General features: G+C 33.6%; 1 protein-coding gene across 7 annotated transcripts in view; it reads right to left on the reverse strand.

Annotated features, from left to right (window-relative positions):
* Positions 1-25027, reverse strand: part of Ark2n (arkadia (RNF111) N-terminal like PKA signaling regulator 2N) — an 89767-nt gene that overhangs the window by 21885 nt on the left and 42855 nt on the right. For 5 of the 7 annotated variants that reach the window (XM_040273399.2, XM_040273402.2, XM_005325550.5 and 2 more), the window contains exons 2-3: positions 22769-23553; positions 1535-1705 (exon numbers count right to left, since the gene is read on the reverse strand). In XM_040273399.2, the coding sequence (XP_040129333.1) occupies positions 1535-1705; positions 22769-23483 (886 nt within the window). In that variant the 5' untranslated portion in view covers positions 23484-23553. The remainder of the gene's footprint in view (positions 1-1534; positions 1706-22768; positions 23554-25027) is intronic. The other 2 variants (XM_013358747.4, XM_040273412.2) reach the window with 1 other exon arrangement.

Consider the following 25027-nt stretch of genomic DNA (forward strand, 5'->3'; position numbering starts at 1 on the left):
TGTTTTAGGACCTCAAACCTTCACTATTTGGTTGAAACAAATAAAACTGCTAGGATGTAATAGATCAAAAAGTTAAATTAGTAATTCTATATGGTTCTACTTACTATTAAGAATTCTCTACATGAAAAGCAAAATATTAAGAGTCATTCATTTTTTTTTTCCTACAAGAACTTTACTATAATATGGTCCATATTAAGGGACACACTAAGGGAATGGGGAAATAAAACTGAAGTAGAATGATTGATTGGATTATCAATGGATTTTTTTTTAAAAAAGATAAACCATCTAGTATACAGAACAAATTACATAGCTTACAAACCTATATTGTACAAAATGTGATTAAACTACTGTCCTTTGATATAAAGAATTATTATCATTGAATACTTTTCAAAATACTTACACATATTCATTGTATTAGTAAATCCTTAAAAAAGACCCTGCTTGGACCCCCCAAAAAATTATTTATAAAAGCCAAAGTCAAGAGGAGAAATGACTGATCCAAAATCAATGAGCAAGTTAGCAATCAAAACAAAGCCAAAATTAAATCTGGGCATAGGTTCAAAATCAGCCACAATAAATTAATCAAAAGGTCAACAAAGATTATAAGAGGAAGAATTCAGGACAATGACCGAAGGCACACTGCTATACTATAGTACATTCTAAACTATTACTCATTTTTTGGGTAATAAAATTCAGTTTTCATAAAAATAATATTTTCAACAATGATTAAACAGACTTAGTACTTAAGTCAATGCACATAATCCTTCAAAAGGACTGAAGAAAATACACACTATATAAGCAGTCTGTTTTCTTATTCCCTCTTCCCTTTATCTTTAACTAAAGTTCTTTTTTTTTTTTTTTTTTTTTTAAGGTTTAAGTTAGAAAGAATGTTTAAGGATGACATTGAAGGAAACATGGAGACACTGTGAGAATTTTCCAAAGGAAATAGTGGTGGGCTTTTTAGTGAATAAATCCTCTTAAGAATAATCACAGAACCAAGATAAATAATGCAAGAGATAAGGACAAGGAGAAGAGTTTTTTCCCCTGAAATAACAGAAGCAGAAATCGAAAGAAAGGGTTAGAAGAGACAAAGAGAACTTACTGAAAAGAAACTAACAGAGACATTCCCCATCAAACAGAAGAAACAGTGACAGCATTGCAGATGAAAAGCTCCCTGTTACAGGTTACTATTCAGAGTTAAGTGACGAAAAAAGAACTAACCAAAGAGTGCAAGAGTATCTGGATTGTTTTTACACATGTTGGGCATTTTTAACTCAAGAAATACACCTACTGAAATCTACTGATGCCTACAATTAACGTCATATATTCTTATTTTTGCTTCCTTCTGATTAAAATAGATGATATGCTACCCAATTTTTTCAGTTATCAGTGGCAGCCTCGTTAGTCACAACCACTTGATGTTAGATGACTCTGGTATGGCCTGCTCTCCTCAGCAGGGTCCACCACCAGGAGATACAGCTACCAGGACACATGCAGATTACATCATTAGAGAAGGGAGAAGGGAGAGACCAACCTGCCTTGGCATGCAGCCCGCTGGTTCTCCAGGTAGCTCCTGTGTCCTGGCCGCCTACAGAATTAGCGTGCTCTTGAACTACTGCAGCCGCCAATAAATTGTCCACATTTACCACTTCTGGGTCAGAGCTGGTGTCAGACATATCATAATGAGCTACAACTGGAGGTCCATCTAGGGAGGAAAGAAAATGTATACTTGTATCTAACTTGTGGGGTGAAAAATACTTCTGAAACTAAACAAGAATCTTCTAAATGTCAGTTACCTTTACCATATTATTATCTCACTAGAAAAGCTGAACTTTACACATCTAATATTTTGTCATGATGTGAAAGTGAAAAAGATAATCCAAGTTTATAAAGATGAGGAACACATTTTGGAAGGAGGAAAAGGAGTGTTATTATGAAGAACAAAAGACAAGACTATACTGAACAATGTTACACTGAATTCCTGTCAGACTCCTAAAGAGCGACAGATTAAGAAAAAAGGGATGACTCCACAAAGAAAGTGAAAGTGACTTTTTAAAGGAAAAATCTGGTGTAAACTATTAAAATCCAATTTATTATTTTAAGAAAATGAATCTAGTTCTCCTTATAACTAAAAGACACTAATAGATTCAGAGAAGAAAATCAAATTTATATTTTCCTACTTACTAAAGAAATAAAGTTAATACTAGAGCTCTACTTATTTATCTAGTAAAACCCTTTTATAATAATGTTATATACTCTACAACATTCTACAAAACAGCAATACCCACAGAAAATAATTATATAGATTATATGTGTATGTATGTATAGTTCCTGAGACAGACAACCAGCTCATACTCCAAGTAAATGATACGTAATTTTATGAATGATTTTAGAGAGAGACATAAAAGTTCTTACTGGAAAAATAAGAGATCTCTCCAATCCCCAAATCACCTTAATTAGTTGGGAAAAAAAAAAAAACATTTGAATTTCAAAGTAATTACACTGCAGCAATTCATGCTAATATATCTCAATATTCATGCGTGTAAAATACATACATGCTTTAAAATGCTAATCCTACCTTTTTCCTAACATGACAGCAAAAGCAAAAATAGTTTTCTTTCAAGACATCCTCTACTACCCCCATTTTAGAATAAAGATAAAATAAAGGAATGCTGTTTCCTTCTCAACAGCTATTTATCAAATGCAAGCAAACCATCATTTATTTCTGGTTTTCTAATATCATCCAAAAAATAATAATATTAAACACTCCTACTTTATGAAACTTTGTCTAAGAAATGTATATGCCAATGAAAATATAAAAATGAAGAATTATTGTTTTAATACATACATCCATTGTGTAAACTGTCACTGAACAATAACACAGAACACACCTGGGGTATTTATTACTTACAACTGAGCACCTAATGAACCATAGGTTTATGTAGCAACATCTTTAAAACAAAAGGTGACCAAACATAAAAGCAAATGAATTGTTAAGTGCCACTGTATAAAGAACAGACATGTCACAAAATGAAATTCTGACGATCATGGCAATTTTAGTTGGCTACTCAAAAATAATTTCCAGTTCTCCTAATGGGGTCAATCAAGTTCATCAAAGACCATGTGGTCTTGGTATCAGCTAGTAATGGATTTTAGTTCAAATAGAAAAACAAACAAACAAAAAAAAACAACTGTTGGGTTTTTTTTGTTGTTGTTGTTGAGATTTTTCTTTTCTAAGAAAGAAAAGAAAGTTTCATGATTCATGGAGTTTTCGTCAGAGTTCAAAATGATTATTATGGAATCAAGATACTGTGTGATGTCCAAATACTTAGGTGCAAAAGATATGAGGGCCAAGTACAATATTGACTATTTGACCATACATTCGATTTAAGTGGCCTTTGTGGATGTTTCAGGAATTTGCAATAAATTATTTAGTGATTTATTTTAAATTTATCAATATTACCATTCTGAACTTCTTGTCCTCACATTCCCCACCTCCACCCCTAAATTGAGGAACCAGGTCAACAGTCAAGTCAAAATTGTACCACTCCTACATGTATAATCATGCAAAAAGGTTTAAGTGTATATATCCATGCAGAGTGACATCACCTACCCATGGAAATAACTTGTCTGAAAGTCTTCATCAGTAGAAAATACAAGCAAAAACTTGTTATGTGGCTTCATTCTTGTATCTTCCATATTTCCAAACAGCATACCTTATAACTTAGCTTAAATTTAGTGTTTATCATAAATAAAGACAGCAAAATTTTCATATTTTAAATACATATAACAGTTAAATTATGACCACTGTCATTTTTCATTTCAAATATATTCAAACAATGACAAGGCAATACTATATAAACTTCAATTAAAAAAAAAAGGGGTAATGGTTGCCTTTCCAACTTTCAAAGATAAATCACAATTAATGATCCTGTATTTCAAGGTCATCTCATACCTATCATTAGCAAACCAAGATTAAATAGCATGCTTAAAGCACTTGGCATCAAGGGCTTATACTCTGAACAAATACATGAATACCAGTTAACTATGACCCAGGAGGGCTTCAAACTTGTCATCCTCAAGTCTCAGGCTCCCAAGTAACTAGAATTACAGGTGTATGCCATACCTGGCTGTGATATTCTTTTAAAAAAGGAGATTCCTGCTACACAGAATGATGAGATAGGTGATATTTTGTAGTGATTTCATCTGCTTTTAAGAAAAAGTAGCTCTTGAAGGAAAAAAAGAAAAACCACAAAGAAGTAACTAAGAAAACTCAACACTAACAGGAGGAGTTCTCAAATCATTACAAGAAAGAACAAACGTGGGACACCATCCTTGCTCTCACTTGATTATTCTTCTATACTGTTAAAACATTTGCACTGCTACTAACAGACTGTTTTGACTTTCAAGAACATCAAAATAGTCATTTAAATTTTACATGAAAACATGTCCAATTTAAGATTTAGTCATTAACATGAACACATTCCATGCTTACAACATTTAAGGTTACCCAATCTGCACATTCTCCCAGCTGCCAACTCTGATATGTGACACATTCTTTAAATATAAATGAACTTACTAGCTTTCCTAAATCATTAAAAACATCTCTCTTTAAAGGTAAATTTAACACAATTAGTTAATTACTATTCAATCTACAATTAATCCAGGCACTGTTTCTCTAATTGGAAACATTTTTGCCATTTGTTACAAAGTAGAAAAAAAAAGTCAAGCAATCTAAAACTACTTCTTATTTAAGAATATCGATTCATATATACTATGCTAGATGTTTGTAATCTCTTACTAATCTCCTAGCCTACATAAATAAATTCTGACTTTTCAAATACCAAAATGCTTACGTATCTGTTGGCTCACACATTCCTATACAGTTTTCCTCTTTTATGATCTCAAACCTACATTATTGTCATTAAATGTGTAATGAAATTAGTTACCTCAACAAATATGTTCTAATGGGGGGGGCCTGAAAAAGAAAAACAAAGCAAAACAAAACCTAACTTTTCCTTTACTATGTTTATCCTTGACACATTTCTCTGTTCAAATCTGATGACCATAAGTACAGCATTTTAAACTATACAAGATAATGATGCAATTTACCACTCCTCTGTACAGTCGAGTTCCAATTAGGTAGAACCAAAAGAGACTACAGTTGTTCTTATTGTTGAAAGAAAGACTAACATACAGTTAAAGCCTGGAAGTACAGCACAGGAGCTACAGATTTCTGTAAGCAGATACACAAATTGAAGCCCTTCCCTGTCCCTCCACTTAAATGTGTGACTCTGATAAATTATTTCACTCCTCAGTTTCTTCACAGGTTATTATGAGGGTTAAGAAAGTCCTAATACAGGATCAAACAGGACTTCAAATACTGGTCCCACTGCCCTACCTTTCCATTGACTACAAGTAGTACTTGCCCACTTCGTTATTTGTTTGCTTCTTCTTGCATATACACTCTGCTGAATACAGCCTACATTCAAAAAGCTTTGAGGAAACATCATTGCCTGGACTGATACTTTACACTGCACATACATAAACCCAAATTGTTAAATAAATGGTTTTCTGGGATTAAACAAAATTAGGTCATCACAAATGTGACATATTTTTGTTTGAAGTGAAATGTTAGACTGTATTCATATAAAAGAATTTCAAGGGCTGGGGATGTGGCTTACCTAGCATGCATAAGGCCTTATATTCAATCCCCAGCACTGGGGTAGGGATTGAGAGGGGACACGACCTAGGATTTCAAAACCGAATAGAAGCTGGGAGTACTGATGCAAGACCCAAATCACAGGTACTCGAGTGGCTGAGGCAGAACAATGGCAAGTTTGAAGCTAGCATAGACAACTTTGCAAAACCTGTCTCAAACTAAAAACAGATGGGGATATGCTCAATGGTAGAGCAGCTGCCTAGCATGCTTGAGGCCCTAAGTTCAATTCCCATTAACAACATGCCCCAGCCAAAAAAACAGAAAACAATTTTCCATTTGTCCATATTTAGCATCATCCTTTATAAAATCTAATTAGATCTAGACCAGAATTAGATCTTGTACCACAGAGACACCTAGAAACATCACTTCTCCTTCCCTATTGCGACATCTTAGGTTCAAGGAAAGGTGGTGCAATGCACCACTAAATGGCTCCTTTGACCTCATTTCTGTGGCTGTAGTAACACACAAATAAGTTCTAAGAAAATTCCTTTTTCTCTCTGCCATACATGAGCTCTCCAATCCCCTCACCAGGAAATGAAACTTCTGTCTTGTTGCTGCTGAAGAACCATGTAAAAACTCCTCCTCCCTAATCTTCAAAGGAACTAGGCCCAGGGCTAATTATCTAAAGAACATCAAGAGAAAGGGGGAAAGGATAGATACTATACTCAGCCTTGATCTAGATAGTAAGACTCAAAAATGTTAATCAGAAAAAGCATTCTTAGAAATTAACAAAGGGACCTAAGACAGGGGATTATGTGCACACATGTGCAATGGTGCCAAGGTGTGGGCATGAGGCATAGAGGGAAACAGGCAAACCTCAAGAGATGTAAAAGGGAATTTGCATTTTAGAAGAAACTACATAAGAAAAAAAATGCCATTTTCATTACATACTAGAATGCTTACTAAAGTGAAAATTTATATTTGCAAATGGCAAAAATACTTCTGCTACATTTTCAGTACAGTAAGTCAAATAGAAAATACACACAAAATAATCTGAAAAAACAGAAAGCAGTCATTGTCAAAGCAACTCTAAACAAATGAACTACATTAACCAAAGGCATTAATAACTTATACAGAAAAGTTCCATGTCCTTAAAAAAAAATCTTAAATACCAAAAACATACATATTTTCTTTAGAATAATATCATAAAGCTATTTTAGCAAAAAACAAAACAAGAACAAAGGATTAAATGAAAACGAAATGCAACAGTATGTACTTAAGTTTTATATTTAGGAGTTATCTTAAAAATAAAACTGAATCAATATCTGTTTTGTACTTTTCCCATTGCACTTATCTCAACTATTAAAAATTTAAACTTGACAAAGTTTCCAACATGGAGATAAAGTTTTAGGATCACACTTGGTCTTAATGTCATAATGGTAAATAACTGGTCATTTTATTATACCCAGAAAAGCTATATATGAATGATCTAAATGAAGAATTCATTTACCATTGTGAAAGAATCAAAGAAGTAGAAGACTCAAGATTTTCAGAATAGCTGAAAGTTGATGAAAAGACACCCTTTTTTAACATACCTTTAAGCTATAAAGTTAGAAAAGCTCTGAATCAAGTGGTTATTCAAAAGATAACTAAATAACATATCTGAATATTTAAGGGAACCTAGAAATACAGAAATAGGGCATCTGAAGAGATCACCATCCATGACCTATTGCTTTGAGAATTACCATGTGTAGAGAATAAAATTTAAATGCACTACAGTGTATACACCTAAGAGTACAAAAATCAGACATTAGATTAGCCACATTCCTGGGTATACTACATTGCTAAAGATACATCCTTTCCAGCTTTCTTATTACTCCTTGAAGTAGCCATAGTCTAAATTTTGCCATTTTTCAAATATTCCTTAATTTTTAATAGGATAATTTAGTAGGGCATATACTTTAAACAAAAAAGAATCTTGACTTTCTATGTTGATGGTGGTATTTCTTTTTTCAATGTAAAAATAATAAAACTGAAAATCATCTGAAAAAAGTCAGACAAAATCAATTATCTATTATTCTAATTATAAAACCATTTATTTCATTAAAGAAAAGCAGGTTTCTTTACTCAGAAACACCTAATATGAAATCACTAATAGAACAACATTGTCCTCAAAAGAGTAACAAGAAACATTTCTTTTTCAAAATTTTTATTTATCTAGGTTAGTTACACTTGAAATGCACAGATGTGTAGAAGATAGAAAGAAACAATAATTTGATAATATTCTTCCCAGATCTTAAAAGTTATAAGGCGACTTCATTACCAAATACACTTAATGGACCATCTCTTCATTTTTTATGACATCCTCTATTTTATACTGTGGAAACTTAGTACAATATGAAATTATCTACTCAATACTTATAAACTACTAGTTTGGTGCCAATTCCCACTAATTTTCCCAAACTTCTGAATAGGAACAGAAAGAAAAAAATGAAAAGTATAGCGTTCTAAAGTTTTTCATATTATTTACAATTCATAAGTCCATATAACTTCTAGGCAAATTACAATGGTACATTACTTCGCTGTACTGAAGTATAATATATGCCATTTTTGAAGAGGATGTTAAGAATTTTTAAAAATAATATTCAAAATTTCACCAAAAAAGTAAAGCCTATATTATGAATGTGTAAGTTTAATAAACTTGGATTTTTTGGGGGGGATTGAACACAGAGGCACTCAACATGGAAATAAAGTTTTAGGATCACATTCAACTACTAAGCCACATCCCCCATGTTATTTTGTATTTTATTTAGAGACAGGGTCTCACTGACTTGCTTAGTGCTTCACCCACCATTGCTGAGGATGGCTTTGAACTTGTGATTGTCCTGCCTCAGCCTCCCAAGCCACTGGGATTACAAGCATGTGCCACCACACCCAGCTGGAATTATTCTTCTGATATTATATTTTCTGACATGTGGCACTCCACAAAATCTTTTTCATCGTGCCCACAATGTACTATACAAATAACTTTTAGAAGGAAATCAACATGAGCTCAATAAAAATATAACAGGTACAATTACTTTAAACAGGTTACTTTCTGCTGGGTATGGTGGCAAGCACCTGTAATTCCAGACTCAGGAGGCTGAGGTAGGAGAATCCTAATCCCATATTCAAGGCCAGCCTCAGCAAACTCAGTAAGGCCTTAACAACTTTGCAGGACACACACACACACACACACACACACACACACACACACACACACATGCTCACATACACCAATCTCAGAATTAAAAATAATTAAAGAGGCTGAGGGTGTGGATCTAATAAAATGCCCCTGGATTCAATCCTCAGTACCAAAACCAAAATAAAATGTCACTTTTTTTACTCAAGTAACTTGCTTATAAATTTTCTAGTCTAAACAAATGATGTTAGCATGAAGTCCGCTTACCTTCTTTCTTATAATTTTAAGATATCTATATTATCAGGCAAAGTCAACTGTATATTAAAAATGAAATATCACTGCCAGGGTGTTCTGGCACATTTCTGTAATCCCAGCTACTCCGAGGCTGAGGCAAAAGGATCACAAGTTTAAGGCCAGCCTTGGCAAATGAGCAAGATCCTGTCTCAAAATAAAAAATGTAAAAGGGTTAGGATTCAAGTCCAGTGATAGCCTGGGTTCAATCTCTAGTACCACCACTAACCTCCCCCCCACAAAAAAATAATGATATATATATATATATATATATATATAATTAACAGACTTAATGCACTTCAAATGATTTTGCATATAGCTTTTATGTAAATCTCATGTAAACTGAGAGACAACTATAGCCAGAGACCCTTGGTGTTAAATCTATTTAATTAGTAGGGGAATAGCAATGAAAAACACAATAAGCAAAATAAATTAGTTTTCATATATTCTTCTATTCAATCTGATAGTTAAAAAAAATTAAGTACAAAATATTTGGTTAATTTTTTAAAAGACTTTTTTCCTGATTTTTGTTGTTGTGGTTATTGTTGTTTTTTTTTTTTTTTTTTTAAAGAGAGAGTGAGAGAGAGGGGGATAGAGAGAGAGAATTTTTTCAACATTTATTTATTTTTTCTTAGGTCTCGGCGGACACAACATCTTTGTTTGTATGTGGTGCTGAGGATCGAACCCGGGCCGCACGCACGCCAGGTGAGTGCGCTACCGCTTGAGCCACATCCCCAGCCCCATGGTTATTGTTGTTGATGGGCATTTTTTATTTGTTTCTATATGGTGCTGATCATAGAACCTAGTGCCTCACACATGCAAGGCAAGCGCTCAATCACTGAGCTACAACCCCAGCCCTTTCCGCCTATTTAATTACCATAACTAGGTTTACAGGTGGGCAACTTTTTACTCACATACCTGGGAATGAATATTATGTTAGTGACCAGTATCCATTAGAATCACTGTAGACTAAAGCATAGTTAACTGCCCACCGTACTTGTCAAACATAACATTAAAGCAATTGCCAGAATTATTTCAGAATTCTTATCATAGGTATGCATGTGCATATACATACTCATATACAAATCCCTGAGATTAGGCTCATTTCTCTGACTTGGGAACAACAACAAACAGATAAGCTTCTAATTTTAAAAAACAGAATGCAAAATATTCAGTATCAAACTATTAATTTAACCATGTTATTTATGTTATAAATTTTATTTGTACATTTAAAGTTATACTCAATTTTAATACACATAAAATATGCATTAATACGACTAAGAAAGTTATTACTGCTTAGAAAAGTGGCTCAAATAACCAGACCTTCTAATCTGCTGGTTAAATTCTCTTACAATGATTAGGTAACTAATGTTCTAAAACAACGAATTAGTAAAAACTAGGCAGAAGGCGACTGTTGACAGATTATCAGAAAATACACTTAACTTTAGATAAGGCCATCTAAATACTACCAACTAAAGAGAAATACTATGATGAAATATCAATAAATTATAACAGCTGGTAATAGTTATAACTAAAATTTTCCCCTAACATCTCAAGTGTTTCTTTAAAAGTAATTTTTTTAAAAAGAGAGAGAGAGAGAGAGAGAGAGAGAGAGAGAGAATTTTAATATTTATTTTTTAGTTCTTGGCGGACACAACATCTTTGTATGTGGTGCTGAGGATCGAACCTGGGCCGCACGCATACCAGGCGAGCATGCTACCACACTTGAGCCACATCCCCAGCCCCAAAAGTAATTTTTTTTAATGCAGTAACTTTTTAAGTCTATAACTTAGTCATTTAATTAAAAACTACAAGTGAAAATATCTTCTGATATATCAGATAAAAATGCACATATTAGAGAGAAGAAATATTCAGAATATAGTATTTTATTCTTAAATAGAAAGCACTTCAGCCATGTCTGGATTAGTGCTATAGGTTAAAGATGTTTCCTGTCAGCATTAGTCCTTCATAGTCTGCAAATAAATCCAAATAGAAAACATTCTTAATCCTATTTAAAATTCTAGAAAAACTAAAGGAATTCAAGGGAAATGAAGGAAGGACCACTTAAATAACAGGCACTTAAATAACACCTAAATTACAGAGTCATCATCACATAAATAATAGGACCACTTAAATAATAGGCACTTAAATAACACCTAAATTACAGAGTCATCATCACATAATGCAAAAGTTATTCTCACTAGTATCAGTACTTGTAATCTTAGGAATACAGACGTTGCCTCTGTGAAGGAGAATTCAATAACATATAACAGTACTTCTTTAAATGTCCATAATACAAAACCAAATTATTTTGGCAGAAAAAAAAATTTAAATTGTGCAATCTGGAAAAGGTGTTAATATTTTTAAGCCAAGTGTACTGCTTTTCAAAACAATAATCTTTGACAGTAACATTATCTTTAAGGCACTGTACAAAAATGAAAATCAGAATTAAAAATTCTTTATATGTTTTTGCTATAAAATTATTCTTAAGGTTAAACTCCAAACTAGAATGTCAAATTTTACTCCATAGCAAGTTTTTGACATATAATCTATGAATTAAAATCAATGTATTGTGGAGCTCCTTTCTACTAAAACCTGTTTCTACATCTTTAAGCAAAACTGTGTAGAAAAGGGCTCCAAAATTATTAGTACTAACTAACCTTGTAAAATATTAAAACGATATTCTTATCTGGAATATCAAATACTCAAACTTGTTTTAAATTCCCTTCCACTGAAATTGTATTCATTTTTTTAAAATGTTGAGAGAAAGAATTTTTTAATATTTATTTTTTAATTTTCGGTGGGCACAGCATCTTTGTATGTGGTGCTGAGGATCGAACCCGGGCTGCACAGATGCCAGGCAAGCGCGCTACCGCTTGAGCCACATCCCCAGCCCCTGTATTCATTTTTTCTTAAAGAAAAATATCTACAGAGCTCTTACCCAATTATGTAATGATAAGAAAAATTAGAATATATCCAGTCAATACAATATTGGCAATAATTTGTTTAGATGTTATTCTTAAAAGATAAATAACCTTTTTAATTTAAAAATAAAAAGCATTTCAGACATGCTAAATAATAACATTTTATCATGAAACAGAAAACTGTGTTAAGTGCTTGAAGCAGTTTATACATGCATTTTAAAAGTCATTTTTAATGTCATATTAACATGCTGAAATGAAAGTAATATTTTCTAATGTCCAAAAATTCATGTCTAGTAAAATCTGTGATCCTGGGAGAAAGGTAAAGACAGAATAAGCATAAGCTTTTAAGATGGCAGATTAGTTAAAATTCAGTCCATCCAAAAGCATATGCTCTTTTTGATGTAAGACTTAAAATACATATATATTAGCAGACACAGAGTGCAAGTGTTGTATTATCATTTCAAAGAAATACCCATCATTATAAATAAGCTTCTATATATTTTAGGGTGAAAAGTCTTGATGTTAAAAACCTGTGCTTACTGGTCAAATACAAAGTTCAGCAATTCTGACAGTCATTAGACAATAAAAGTCTCTACTTATGCATATATTTTTAAGTAAGTGAGCACATTAATAAGTTTTCCCCAAAGATAACTCCCAATTCTCATGCATCAAATTCTGAAAAGAAAAAACTAAATCATAGTTATTTTTCAATTCAAGACTTGAAAAGGAAAAAAACTTGGCTTAGTCTATTACTGTTAATTTACAATCTGTAAATATTTGGACATAGAACTGAATTTAAAAATGACAGGGCTATGATATAGCACAGTGGTAAAACATGTGCTTAGCATTCACAAAAGGCCCTGGGTTCATTCCCAGTAGGAAAAAAATAAAGCAATGACAGTTTTCCTAAGTATAGTTACTGACAAATACAAAGAAAAATTAAAAACTGTTTTTATATTAAACTCTAAAAAGACCAGCTCTTATAAAACACTGGTTTAGATTTTTCAGAAGTTACAACTTCATCAAGTAATAAAATTAACATTTTTAATACAGTCATTAAGTTAACAAATGCTAAGAGAAAGCCCAAATTTCTATTTTAAGTGAAACTAGTACAAAGCACAATTTTTAAAAGCCAGTTACATTAGCAAAGTTACATATTCTTATTGAAGATTTTCATTCTAATTTAGCTGTTTCTCATGATATTCCTACAAATCCTGGGGCGGGGAGGGGAGACAGTATTTCTCAACTATAGGCCACATATAAAAACATATGATCCAAGACTTTCAATCCTGTGATATTTCTTTCCTTTGACACACTCCAAAGGTCTTTAACATAGCTAAGAGACATTTATTTTCAGTACAGAGATTGAAAACCAACAAACTTAGTCATCAGCAATTTAAAAACACACTGAATACATATACTTGATAGAGTAACCATTTTGTCTGTCCTCTAGAGGTACCTTTATACTACAGTACCAGACAGTACCATTGGATGATATTTGCTAGATTATTATCTTGGGTACTGGGCTTTAAGTTAAAGCACAAATAGTTCATCCATTTAGTGATGAAAAATATAGTTAGTAGTCCTCCCGTGGTTTCAGTTTCCTAAAGTCAACCACGATCCAGAAATAGTAAAAGGAAAATTACAGAAATGAACAATTCACAAATTCTAAACTGTGTACTATTCTTAGTAGTGTGATTTTTCCTGCCATCCAGGTCAGGACATGAATTATCACTTTGTCCGGTGTATCCACAATGTATATATTATCTGTCTAAAGTCACTTAATAGAAATATTGGCTATAAAATTGAGTGACTCAGTACCACAATTTTTTGTCAAGCAACCCTTACATAGTAGCCCATTTCTAGGCTACAATACCTACATCATTTACTTCATTTGTCTCCTCATGTAGGCATTATATCATTTCGTGTCATCACAAGAATGATGTGTACAATAAAATATATTTTGAGAATATTATTACAGTATATTGATTTTTCTATTAATTTGTTACTGTGCCTAATTTAAAAATTAATCATTATAATAGTTATAGGGGAAAATAGGGTATATATAAGGTTTTATTTTTTGTGGAGTTTGTTTTTTTACTATCCCCACAATTTCAGGCATCTACGAGGGGTCTTGGAATCCTCTGCCAATAAGGGAAGACTACTGTACTATTTTTCTCATACATAAAAATCACACTGCAATCTAATCTTTTTTCCCTACAATATTTTATATAGTAGGTACAGTCAACATTTGCTCAAAAAAACTAATGTATTCTTGCTATTTCAAATGTTATTTAATATTTTAACTCTAAATAAAGACTAGCAACAAACAGGTTCATTTAAATGAAATAGGTAACACTGATATAAAAATGTTCATTCTGTACATTCATTCATCTTTACTGAATTAGAAGACTTGAATCAGAAGGAGTCCAGTGTTGGTAGAGTATAAATGCTAATACTAAGAGAGTCTCAAATTATTAACTATTTTCCTATTTTAATTAAATAAATTCCCAATGTTAAATGTTATTATTTTTTTGGCCTGAACGAGTATAAAGGTGAGAATTGCTCTGATTATTATAAAAATACGATTCTACATTCCAATCTACATAACAAAGTCAGACTAAAATTTATCAAACTCTACTGCTTTAGGACTGGAGATATAATGGCTCAGTGACAGTACTTGTCTAGTACACATAAAGTCCAAGGTTTGAACCCCAATACCAAAAGAGAGAGAGAGAGAGAGAGAGAGAGAGAGAGAGAGAGAGAGAGAAAGAGAGAGAGAACAAACAACCCTCTGTGCTTTGTTTTGAATACTTGATTTTTTTAAAAAAAAATTAGGTATTCAAAATTAGCCAGGCACAGTGGCTTACATCTATAACCATAGCTATTCAGGAAGCTGAGGCAAGAGGATCTCACATTTAAGGCGAGCCTGGGTCAGATAATGAGGCTGTTTTAAAAATGTTTTTAAATAAACCATTTATTACTTTAGTTTTCAAAACATTATGAAATGAAACTTACAACGGGCACAATCCAAGAAGCAGACAGTTAACAATTTTGTAATAGACCTTTAAATTGTTCCGTATTATTCCCATTTTTAGAAATATTAACTGGAAAATTGTTGTTTCTCTGGGAATTCTTACATTACTATCAACATTTCAACAAGTCACAGTAAGAATCAACAAACGGTTGTTGTGGCTGTACTTGGGAATCAGGCATCCATCTATAAGGGGATGTCACCTGATAGGGTGACAGGGGAAATTCTTTGACCAACTAGTGCATTTTAGGTACCCTGGGTTCCAGCAGCCGCTTGATCTCTTCACCAGCATCAAGATGAATTAGTTTTTTCATTCGTATGCAGAATTTCTTCTGTCTGCTTCTGCATCTTGGAAAAACAGCTCATGCAGGGCCTCTTCTAGGATACTGCCTATGCAGTTGCTATCACACATAGAATCCCCATCAAGTAATCCTGGAATTTCCTTGGGTGCTCCTTCAGATACCCCAGCATGAATGAAGTCAGCTTTAAAGACATTGAGGTCATTTGATAAAAACAATATTAATTCTGAAAATTGTATTTTTTAATAAAACATGCTTACTCAAAAAAAAACCAGCATAAATATTGCTAAGAAAAGCCTGATAAATACAGCACTGATAAGTAGCATTTCATTCATTAGCCAAATGAAAGTAACCAATTCCAAGAGAAATTAAAAAAAAAAGACTAAGATAACATTATCATTTTTCATAGCTTCAATGATTCTGCCTGGGAGCATGTATTCTGTTACTATACAACAGACTTAATATATAACAGTAGTTTTTAGCCTTTGCTGAACATTAAGACCTGGAATAATTTAACAATACCAAAACCTGGGATGGATACAAGGCATCTGAGGTTTATTTTGTTTTAAGCTCCCTAGATAATTTTAATGAACAGTCTTGATCCAGAACCACTATATCCTTGAATATAGTGCTTTGACTGTGAAATTCTTAAGAATTACTTTGGCAGCTGATCTGTAACAAATCATTATATAATAATTCTCAGCTGACTGGTTTTCATCAACAGTTTCATTTAAAAAAAAAACCTATGGAAAAACACATAGAAGGCATACAGAATCCATATGTACCTTTGGGTTAGCTTTATATAAGCAATGATCTGTGCAGTATGTTCAAATGTATATATGCAATCAAAAAAAAGTTTTATGGTTAATTGGGATATGATACAAATCGAATCCTTCTCCTGTGGAGAAGTATGGCTGATTTGTCCTGCAGTAAAGAAAACCTGTTTACATATAATGCAGCTAGTTCCAAACATGTAAATATGTATATAGCTATTAATATCCAGTAGAGGAGTGATTTCATAGGATTCTAATTTAGGATATGGTCCCAAGCTATACTGTTTATCCTTGAGTTAGGCTAATTTAGGTCTCTAACAAAATTAACATTAAACTCTTCATTGTCAGGGACCTATTAAAAGTATTCATTCCTCAGACCACTCTTGACTACTCTGTTCCCAGTCAATCCCCAATGCTGCACATTAGATGTGCACAAAAATTCACTGAATAAATGATCAATGGAATCAATCAATCTTGGCTTTATACCATCTGCCTACATAAAGAAGTCATTTTGGGGGTGGAGAGAAGATACTAGTAATTGAACCCAAAGGCTCTTTACCACTGAGGCACACCCCTAACCTTTTTATTTTTTATTTTGAGATAAGGCCTAACCAAGTAGCTCAGGGCCTCGCTAATTTGCTGAACTTGCAATCCTTCTGCCTCAGCCTCCTGAGCTGCTGGGATTCAGTCAGGCATGTGCCACCACACTTAGCATGAAGTTTTATAAAGAACTGTCCTATGAAATGGCTCTTATGTACAGGGTACTTTTGAAAAAATGGCTTATTTATCACACAGTGGCTGTTTATGAAGATAAAAAAGAATGCTTCAATATCAACCTCACAAGACTAGTTAGATACAACAAGAATGTTTTAATCAGTCACATCACCTATTTTCCATGCCTTTAGGCTATGGCACAACTTTTTAGCCCAATTCTACCCAGCAAATAAAAATCTCAGAAAGGCTTGTCCCTAACACCTCTCTAACTTCACCTTATTCCTTTTCCTCTGATTATTCCTTACCCTATGCTATCTTGACTTTAAAACAAAACAAAACAAAACAAAAACTCTACAGAACTCTGGAAAATGGTGTACAAACACTTGTGCAGGGGGCAACGAAATAAGATGCAGCCTCATAAAGATGACTATCAGCAATAAACACTGATAACCAAGACATTTTTGAGGCTTTAAAAAGAGGAACACATTTGCCCAAACCCACAGATCCCAGAACAAGAGGGCACCCTAACAGTAAAGGACAGACTCTGGATGACAATGACATGTCAATATATGTTTATCATTGTAACAAATCTAGATGTTAGTTCAGGATGGTGCGAGTGAGAAAGGCTTTTTATAAGGGCAAGGGTATATAGAAACTGCTCAAATCTGCTATAAACCTACAACTGCTCTAAAGAAAAGCATATAAAAAATTCCAGTGGCCATATTTTCACTTTAAAGACACAGGCCACTTTTATTAACACTGATATATCCTATTTTGAGAAAAAGACTTCTTTCAAAAGCAACATTTATGCTTTAATATATAAAAACTTAACGCAGGCACTCATTTTAGAAAATAAGGTAGGAAAAGCAAGTCAAAAATAGTATCTTACTGCTTTAACCCAACAGAGTGCCAAAGGTAGGATACCTACCAAACTTAAAAGCTTGTAAACTGAAGTTAACATCCATATTTTAATATACAGAAAACTACATTTTAAAAATTCATGCTTTTAAAATACTCATTTAAATAGAATAAAAGATGCTTATGCTTGTTAATTAATATAAGACAATGCATGGTTTATAATAATACAGTTTAAAAAAAACAAGGCTGCATTGTTTAGAACTTGATACCCATTGCTATGAGAGACTTAGAATAAAATAAAGTGATATGCTATTTAATTTTTCAGATGGAGGTCTTGATATGTTGCCTAGGTTGGGCTTGATCTCCTGGGCTCAAGGGATCTCCTACCTCAGCCTCCAAAGTAGTTGGAGCTAAAGGCACATGCCACAGCACCCAGCTCACCTTTCACTTAACTGAAAGTAGTTCTCAATCCTGGCTATTCACTTTCATCACCTGGGGAGCTTTAAAACTGCTAATGCCATAGGATCAGACCCCAAAAATTCTAGTTTAATTGGGATGAAGTGGGTCCCAAGCATCAGAATATTCTCCCTGGTGATTTTAACATATAGCCAGGTTAAAGTGGATGAATTTTATCCACTGGTTTGCATTTACTGAACAGTTTTTACCTGATTATTCTGTTTCAGTGTTTTATCATCAGTTTTTTAATTTAGTAAGTCTCTTAAATAGCTATCAAAATATAACCAGATTACAAAAGGCCTACAATAGGGAAATGGAGCTTTTGTCACTAAGAGAATAACTTTGTAGTCAATCTAGGAAAAGGCCAATAATGTGCTTCATGGAATTCTCTCTATGGGCTTAGGGTCTTATGAGTTCACACTGCTCAAGTTATTCCAAACAATTAAATATCCAATAGGTTAAGAACCCTCACAGATTCATAAGGAAAAACAATAGCAACAAACCACACACCAGAGGAAAATGTGAAAACAACAAGAATAAACTGTTTATCAAAAAAATACAAATGACCAAACATGATTTTTCAACTTTACTGTATTGATCAAAGAAATGCAAATTACTATAAGATACAATTCTTCTACTTCATCAGCAAGATTTTCTAAAAATAAATACTCAATAGCAAGAATATAATGGACAGACATCCAAAACTCCTGGATAGAATAAAATATATTTTATTATTTACTTATTTTTGTGTGGTACTGGGGAACGATCCCAGGGTCTCATGCGTGCTAAGCAAGTGCTCACTGATCCACATTTCCATCCTAAACATTTAAAAAGCAGTAGGAAGTATAAGGTCAAGAGCCCTAGGTGTTCATACTCTTACTCATGATAGAAAGCTGTAAAAATAGCCCAAATGACCAACATAGAAGAAGTTATAGTTAGCTTAATTATTCAAAATCCAAATATCCTAGATAATAGCATTTTGGTTAAAGGCTCAAAATATAACTTTAAAAGGAAAAGGAAATAGAAGCATTATCTAGTGACAAATTTTGTTATATTTTATGGAACGAAACATACTCAAATGTTGACAAAAGTGAATCTATGGGTGACTTTAATATTTTACTTCACAGTTTTCCATTTCCAAAACTTTCTACAAAGAATTTACCACTTCAAAAGAAATGTTGTGGTTGTTATTGTTTTAACTTCCAAGTAACAGTAAATTGATCAAGTATAATAATCTCTACCACAGGAAAAAGTGTGAGATAAGACAACAGCTTGTCATGATACATTCAATACATAAATCTGGTGAATAATGGGTGCTGGGATCCTAGCTTCAGCAGACTGAGCTACTCTGATTTGCTCATGTGGATTGAGAGAATTCAGGTGACCTTAAACAGCTGTCTTCAACAACATCTCTGACATTCTTCAAGAGAGAAAACTAAGTGAGACAAATGTCTCTTACCTATTACAATGGGTACCATTTTTGGAACCCTACTCTAGGTATTTTATCTGGTATACCATTAGACACACAAAAGCAAGCAATTATAGCCAAGACAAGATGAAGCTACCTGGGGTTCACCCTATGTTAATTATGAAATTTTTTTCCTGCTGCCCATGTACACTGATGTACATGTCTATTCACAGAATGAATTTCTTGAACTGAATGGAGTCTAACGCCCATTATTCATATTAAAAAATCAAAATCCCTCCAACAGCTTATTTTATAGAGTTAAGGAGTGATTTTACAGAGAGACTGCCCCCCTCATGAAAAATAATGCTCCAATCATGGAAATACATAAAACACACCAAAAAATCTGTAAAGATGAATCAGACACTTGATAAAAGTCATGAATAACCATTTTGACATTAATTCACTACAAAATACTACAAATTTTACTATAAAATACTCTTGGATCATTTCTAAGTCACCCAAATGAAAGAATTGCCAGAATTATCTTGGTATGATATCTCCAAACAGATTATTATAACATCCATATTCCCAAAACCTTCAAGAAGAAAATGCTCAAATGCTAATAACAAGCCACCTGTCAGTTAACTGATATTATTTTTTAAAACCTTAATAAGCATCTGTTGCCTAGATATCAAAATAAATTATTAAGCTTGATCATGCACTATATTAGTCTACATCATTATTTGCACTTTTTAAAAGAAAATGCACTAATTGTTATATTACTTGGCATAAGAGTACATTCAAGATAATTCCTTCAACTTTTATGCTGCTGCCAAAATCTTATAAAGCATTTTCTGAATTATCGACTTGGTTGAACCTTGATGAAACAGCATGTAGTAAGAAGTTTTTACTTTTCCCCTTGGTTTCCATTCTGTGTAAACAGCTGGATGCAAATTTCAACATCCAAGATATTCTCTTAGGCACATCCAGTTTAAGTTTCCCTGAATGTCCATGTTATTCACTCAAGTTAGTTCATAACACAACTTTTCAACAATTGCTCTTGCTATATGGTTGAACATGTCTCCCCTCTTGCCCAAAGTCATAATCAACTCAGGAAACTAAAGTATACCTAATTTACATTAAAAATGCATGATGCAAAATTTTTCAGAGATAACAATATAGACAGTTGACCTGAAGTTTCTAATATTTAAACTCTAGGTTGTTCCATCTTTGCTGCTTTGCATAATAACAGAAAAGACCATTCATAGTTGTCTTATATGAATGGCACTTCCCCCGCAAAATTATGCAGTGCCCAACATAGGTAGTCGTATACGTGGGTCTGCACCTTAAACTGTCATTTGATTCTTCATCATTACCTTAGAAAACTCTACATATTTCCAAAAGCCAAAAATTCACTAAATAGTATAAAAAAAAATAAAAACTATAGATTCAGATTAATTTACTTTGGTGTTTGATTAGTATACAATTCAGAATAGATAAGAAAGAGACTACTGGTGTTTTAGAGGTTTTAAACAATGGTCAAGTAGTCAAATATGACTAAAGCATACCTAAGCTATTTAAATAAGCCAAACAGGGAGAATTACCCATGAAGATATTTATCATGGCACTTCTACAATGGGGTTCCACCTTCAAAGAGAATTCTGTCCACTCATCTTCTCCCCTTCCATAAAAAGGGTCATGTATTGGGACGTTACATAAAAACTATTTGGTTAGTGGAATGAAAGACTGTTCAAGAGAGCTATCATGATCTTGATTAATACAGCAGAACAGAATATAAGAATGCATGAGAACAGGATATAAAAATTCATGAACAATTTATGGGTGTTAATAAGGCTTTCTTAAAAACATTACTAACTCTAAAATTGAAATATACCTAGAACCTACCTTAGAACAACCCTGAAGTCTGCTTCTCTAATGAGCTTTATGTAAATTCCCTCTGAGTGTTTTTTATACAAGGAACTACCAAATGAATTTTCAAGAGATATTCAAAGAATAAAAAGCATTTCTAAAGACTGTTAAAAATTCATAATTTCATATGGATGAAGCTTTTATTTGTAAATTGAACACCTATAAAGTGCTTCTAAAACCAATCATTCTTATTGATGAATTTATATAAGTTTGGTTAGTTATAGGCTTAATTAACCAATATGATTTTTCTTGAAATATCCTTTGTATATCAGCAATATGCTGTCTTTGTGTGTAGAAACAGAAAACTAGGGGGGAAGCATAGTCACCTATAAAACTTTAGAAAACCAAAATCTCCCCCTCTTTAATGCAGCAATAAACAATATTATCATGATCTATTAAACATTAGGTAGTTTACAAAATTTTTCTAATCATCAGTCTTGACCAGTGAGAATTTCCCACTTCAAAATCATTCATATATCATCTTTCTTCCACTATGAAATTTCAAGACTGTCTCTGTCATAGTACACAGTATCAGATGTGATAATACAGGGAAAGGAGAAATGTCAAACATGTAATAAATTACAGACCCTTACACCAATGACAGCTGGAACAAATAAATTTCCAACAAACTTTATAAAGCTTTGGGGATTAACGGGAAATTCTGCCAAAAAAAAAAAAAATCTGTCCAATGTGAGTATGCAACAAAGATAACTAGTTTATCATTCATAATTGGGGGAAAACATAAAATTACCATTTTAGGAGGAGCAGTTCTTAGAAAACTTTAATGAAAGACAGAACGTGTCATTTCAGACACATAGTGCAGTGACTATATAATAAAGCAAGTTGCCTATTCCTGAGGAAAACATACTTCATAATAATGCTGAATAGTAAATGTTAAATCTAAGCCGTGCTAGAAAGGCAAAGATGGGAGTTCAGGTAATGTATTACAGAGAAAGAGACTTGTGAGAAATTCCATTACTTAAAAAATAATCTTGTCCCTACCAGTAACAACTTAAATAATTTTTCTGCTGATGTGCTAAAGTGCACTGGAAACCTCAGAAAAGGTTTGGTGTTTTTTGTTTTTTTAATTGGCCACATCTTGTTAACAGACTGCAGTCTTCAAATTTACTCAGAGCTGCAGGTCTCTTGGATTTTTTCAAGTGTCACTCATCTAACTGAGCCTGACAGCTGAGAAATGCCATCAGCTGCTTTACAGTCAGTTTAAAAAACATCCTCTACCTGGTATCTCTGCAGTGATTGTCTTGCTGCTCCCTGAAACCTCTTCATCATCATCTGAGGAGCTTGTACTTGAGTCACAAGTCAGGTCACTGTCACTGGTACTACTGTCCTGCAGCAAGTTGTACTTCTTTCTCGCAGCAGCCTCTCGTTTCTGCCTCAGTAGTCTGATCCGCTCCTTGTGCTTTTGGCTCCGATGACCTTTAACCTTGGCAACTCGGCCATTCTGTTTATCACTGGATTGCCGGTTTTTCTTGGCAGCCATAGTAGATGTTTCACTTTCAGAACGGGATCGCCTAGACTTACGCCCAACTGTGGCACCAGACACTCCAGAAGGGTCTCCTTCCACTGCTGTTTCTGCCTGGGAGGGTTCATTTTCTTCTGCAGAAGACAATGTATCTGAATCAGCCAGGTGACCACTAGAGGAAGGGGAAAGCATGCAATGATTAGAGGAGTCACTCTCATAAACTCGACCAGTTGTCGGCTTGTCACTCTCTGTGGATGCTAACTGAGACTCAGAAGAGTCTCTTCTCAGTTCCATCAACAAGCAAGGCATTGAAGAAAGAACTGCAGAATCTGCTACACCATCTTTCTGAACTTGAGATTCCAGTTCTACAGATCCGTCTTCCTCCTTGGCTGTCTCTTGTTCAGATGTTTTCGGTGGGACTTCAGACTCAATGAGTTCTTCAACTTTTCCCACTGCCTCTTCCATCTTCATTTCAGAATTTCAAGTTAAATCATGGAGCAGAGTCTAGGAAACGATATCAAAGATGCAACAGGAAAGCAACCTGTACAAAAACACACAAAATCAATAAAAAGAAATGGAGGATTATTTATTCAACAAACATGCCCACTTTCTAAGATTTTCTAACCAAAATTACCATTTGAAGGCCTTAAAATATTATATGTCCTTATTCATTTGCTTTAAACAGTCTGAAAATTCAAAGAGCTTAGCAAAATCCTAACAAATTCAACTACTAAGAAGGGCACATTATTCCACTATTACTAAACTTACAAACCAGCAAATAAACAAGAATTTTCAAGTTTAGAACTTTAAATAAATAGAAAAAAGATCTTCAAAACTCTGATGTACTTAACGTGTATATTTGACTTTAATATAAATGAAAAAGAACACCTTAAAAAAAAAAAGTAGTCTGAGGGCTGAAGCTGTAGCTCAGTGGCAGAGTGCCAGCATTGCATGTGAGAGGCACTGGGTTCAATCCTCAGCACCACATAAAAATAAATACATAAAGGTATTGAATCCATCTACAACAAAAAAATTTTTAAAAAGTAGCAAGGTAAACTCTTTTTTACAAAACAATGCATGCTTTACATGCATTTGACAAATGAGCAACCCAAGTATGCATATCAAACCTGTCTGTACCCACAACCCTCCCGGTAAGACTGCTCAAAAGTAGCATTAAAACGAATGGCCAGATTCACTGTTCCCTTGGTCCTTCCTAGTTCCCGTATCTCTCTCATGCTGAATTTGAGTAATGTCTAAGCAACCCCCCCCCAATAAATAATGGCCTCTAAATACAGTTCAACTACTTTGTGAACCCAAGAAACTCTACTCTATGAATGACTCTAAAGGGTTTAAGAGAAGGCATCCTACACACATTTTACACCTTACATGCTAAATTTAGAATTTAACACCCACACCACCACTGTGAATAATATAACTCTAATTAATCATGAAGAAACAGTCCAAAGGAAGTGGGCGAATGGAAGGAAGGCAGGGAGGGAAAGAGGCAGGGATAAGTAATCTTTAACCACAAGAGTCTATGACCTATATAGTGCAGATTTCATTAACTGGTAAGTTTTTAAGAGGATGCTAAGAATGTGCAACACAAGTCAATATCTTGCCTGCCGATGGAACATTACAGAGGGCAAAAACCATCATGTTCCATAAATCACAGACACAACATTAATCTAATGCTAGTCATGTGCACTGTGGCAAATTTATCAGTTGACTCTACCAAGTTACCTGATGGTTCAACTTATAATAGAAGATAACCCAAAAAAATCTGAAAAATTCTTTTATTGGTCTAACAGGCTAAGCCTTTTTGTTAATACAGACAGAGATATTCTATACCTGTTTTTATTTTTCATAGCCCTGTTCTCAACTGCTAATAAAACAGGAATTCTGATAGGTTTCCTTAATACTTTTATGAAAACCAGAACATTCGTAGCTACTGGAATATTTTATTAGGTTTAAAATACTCCCATGGGGGGCTGGAGTTGTGGCTCAGTGGTAGAATG

The sequence above is a fragment of the Ictidomys tridecemlineatus genome, chromosome 13 (assembly GCF_052094955.1).
Source record: "Ictidomys tridecemlineatus isolate mIctTri1 chromosome 13, mIctTri1.hap1, whole genome shotgun sequence".
NCBI lineage: Eukaryota > Metazoa > Chordata > Mammalia > Rodentia > Sciuridae > Ictidomys > Ictidomys tridecemlineatus.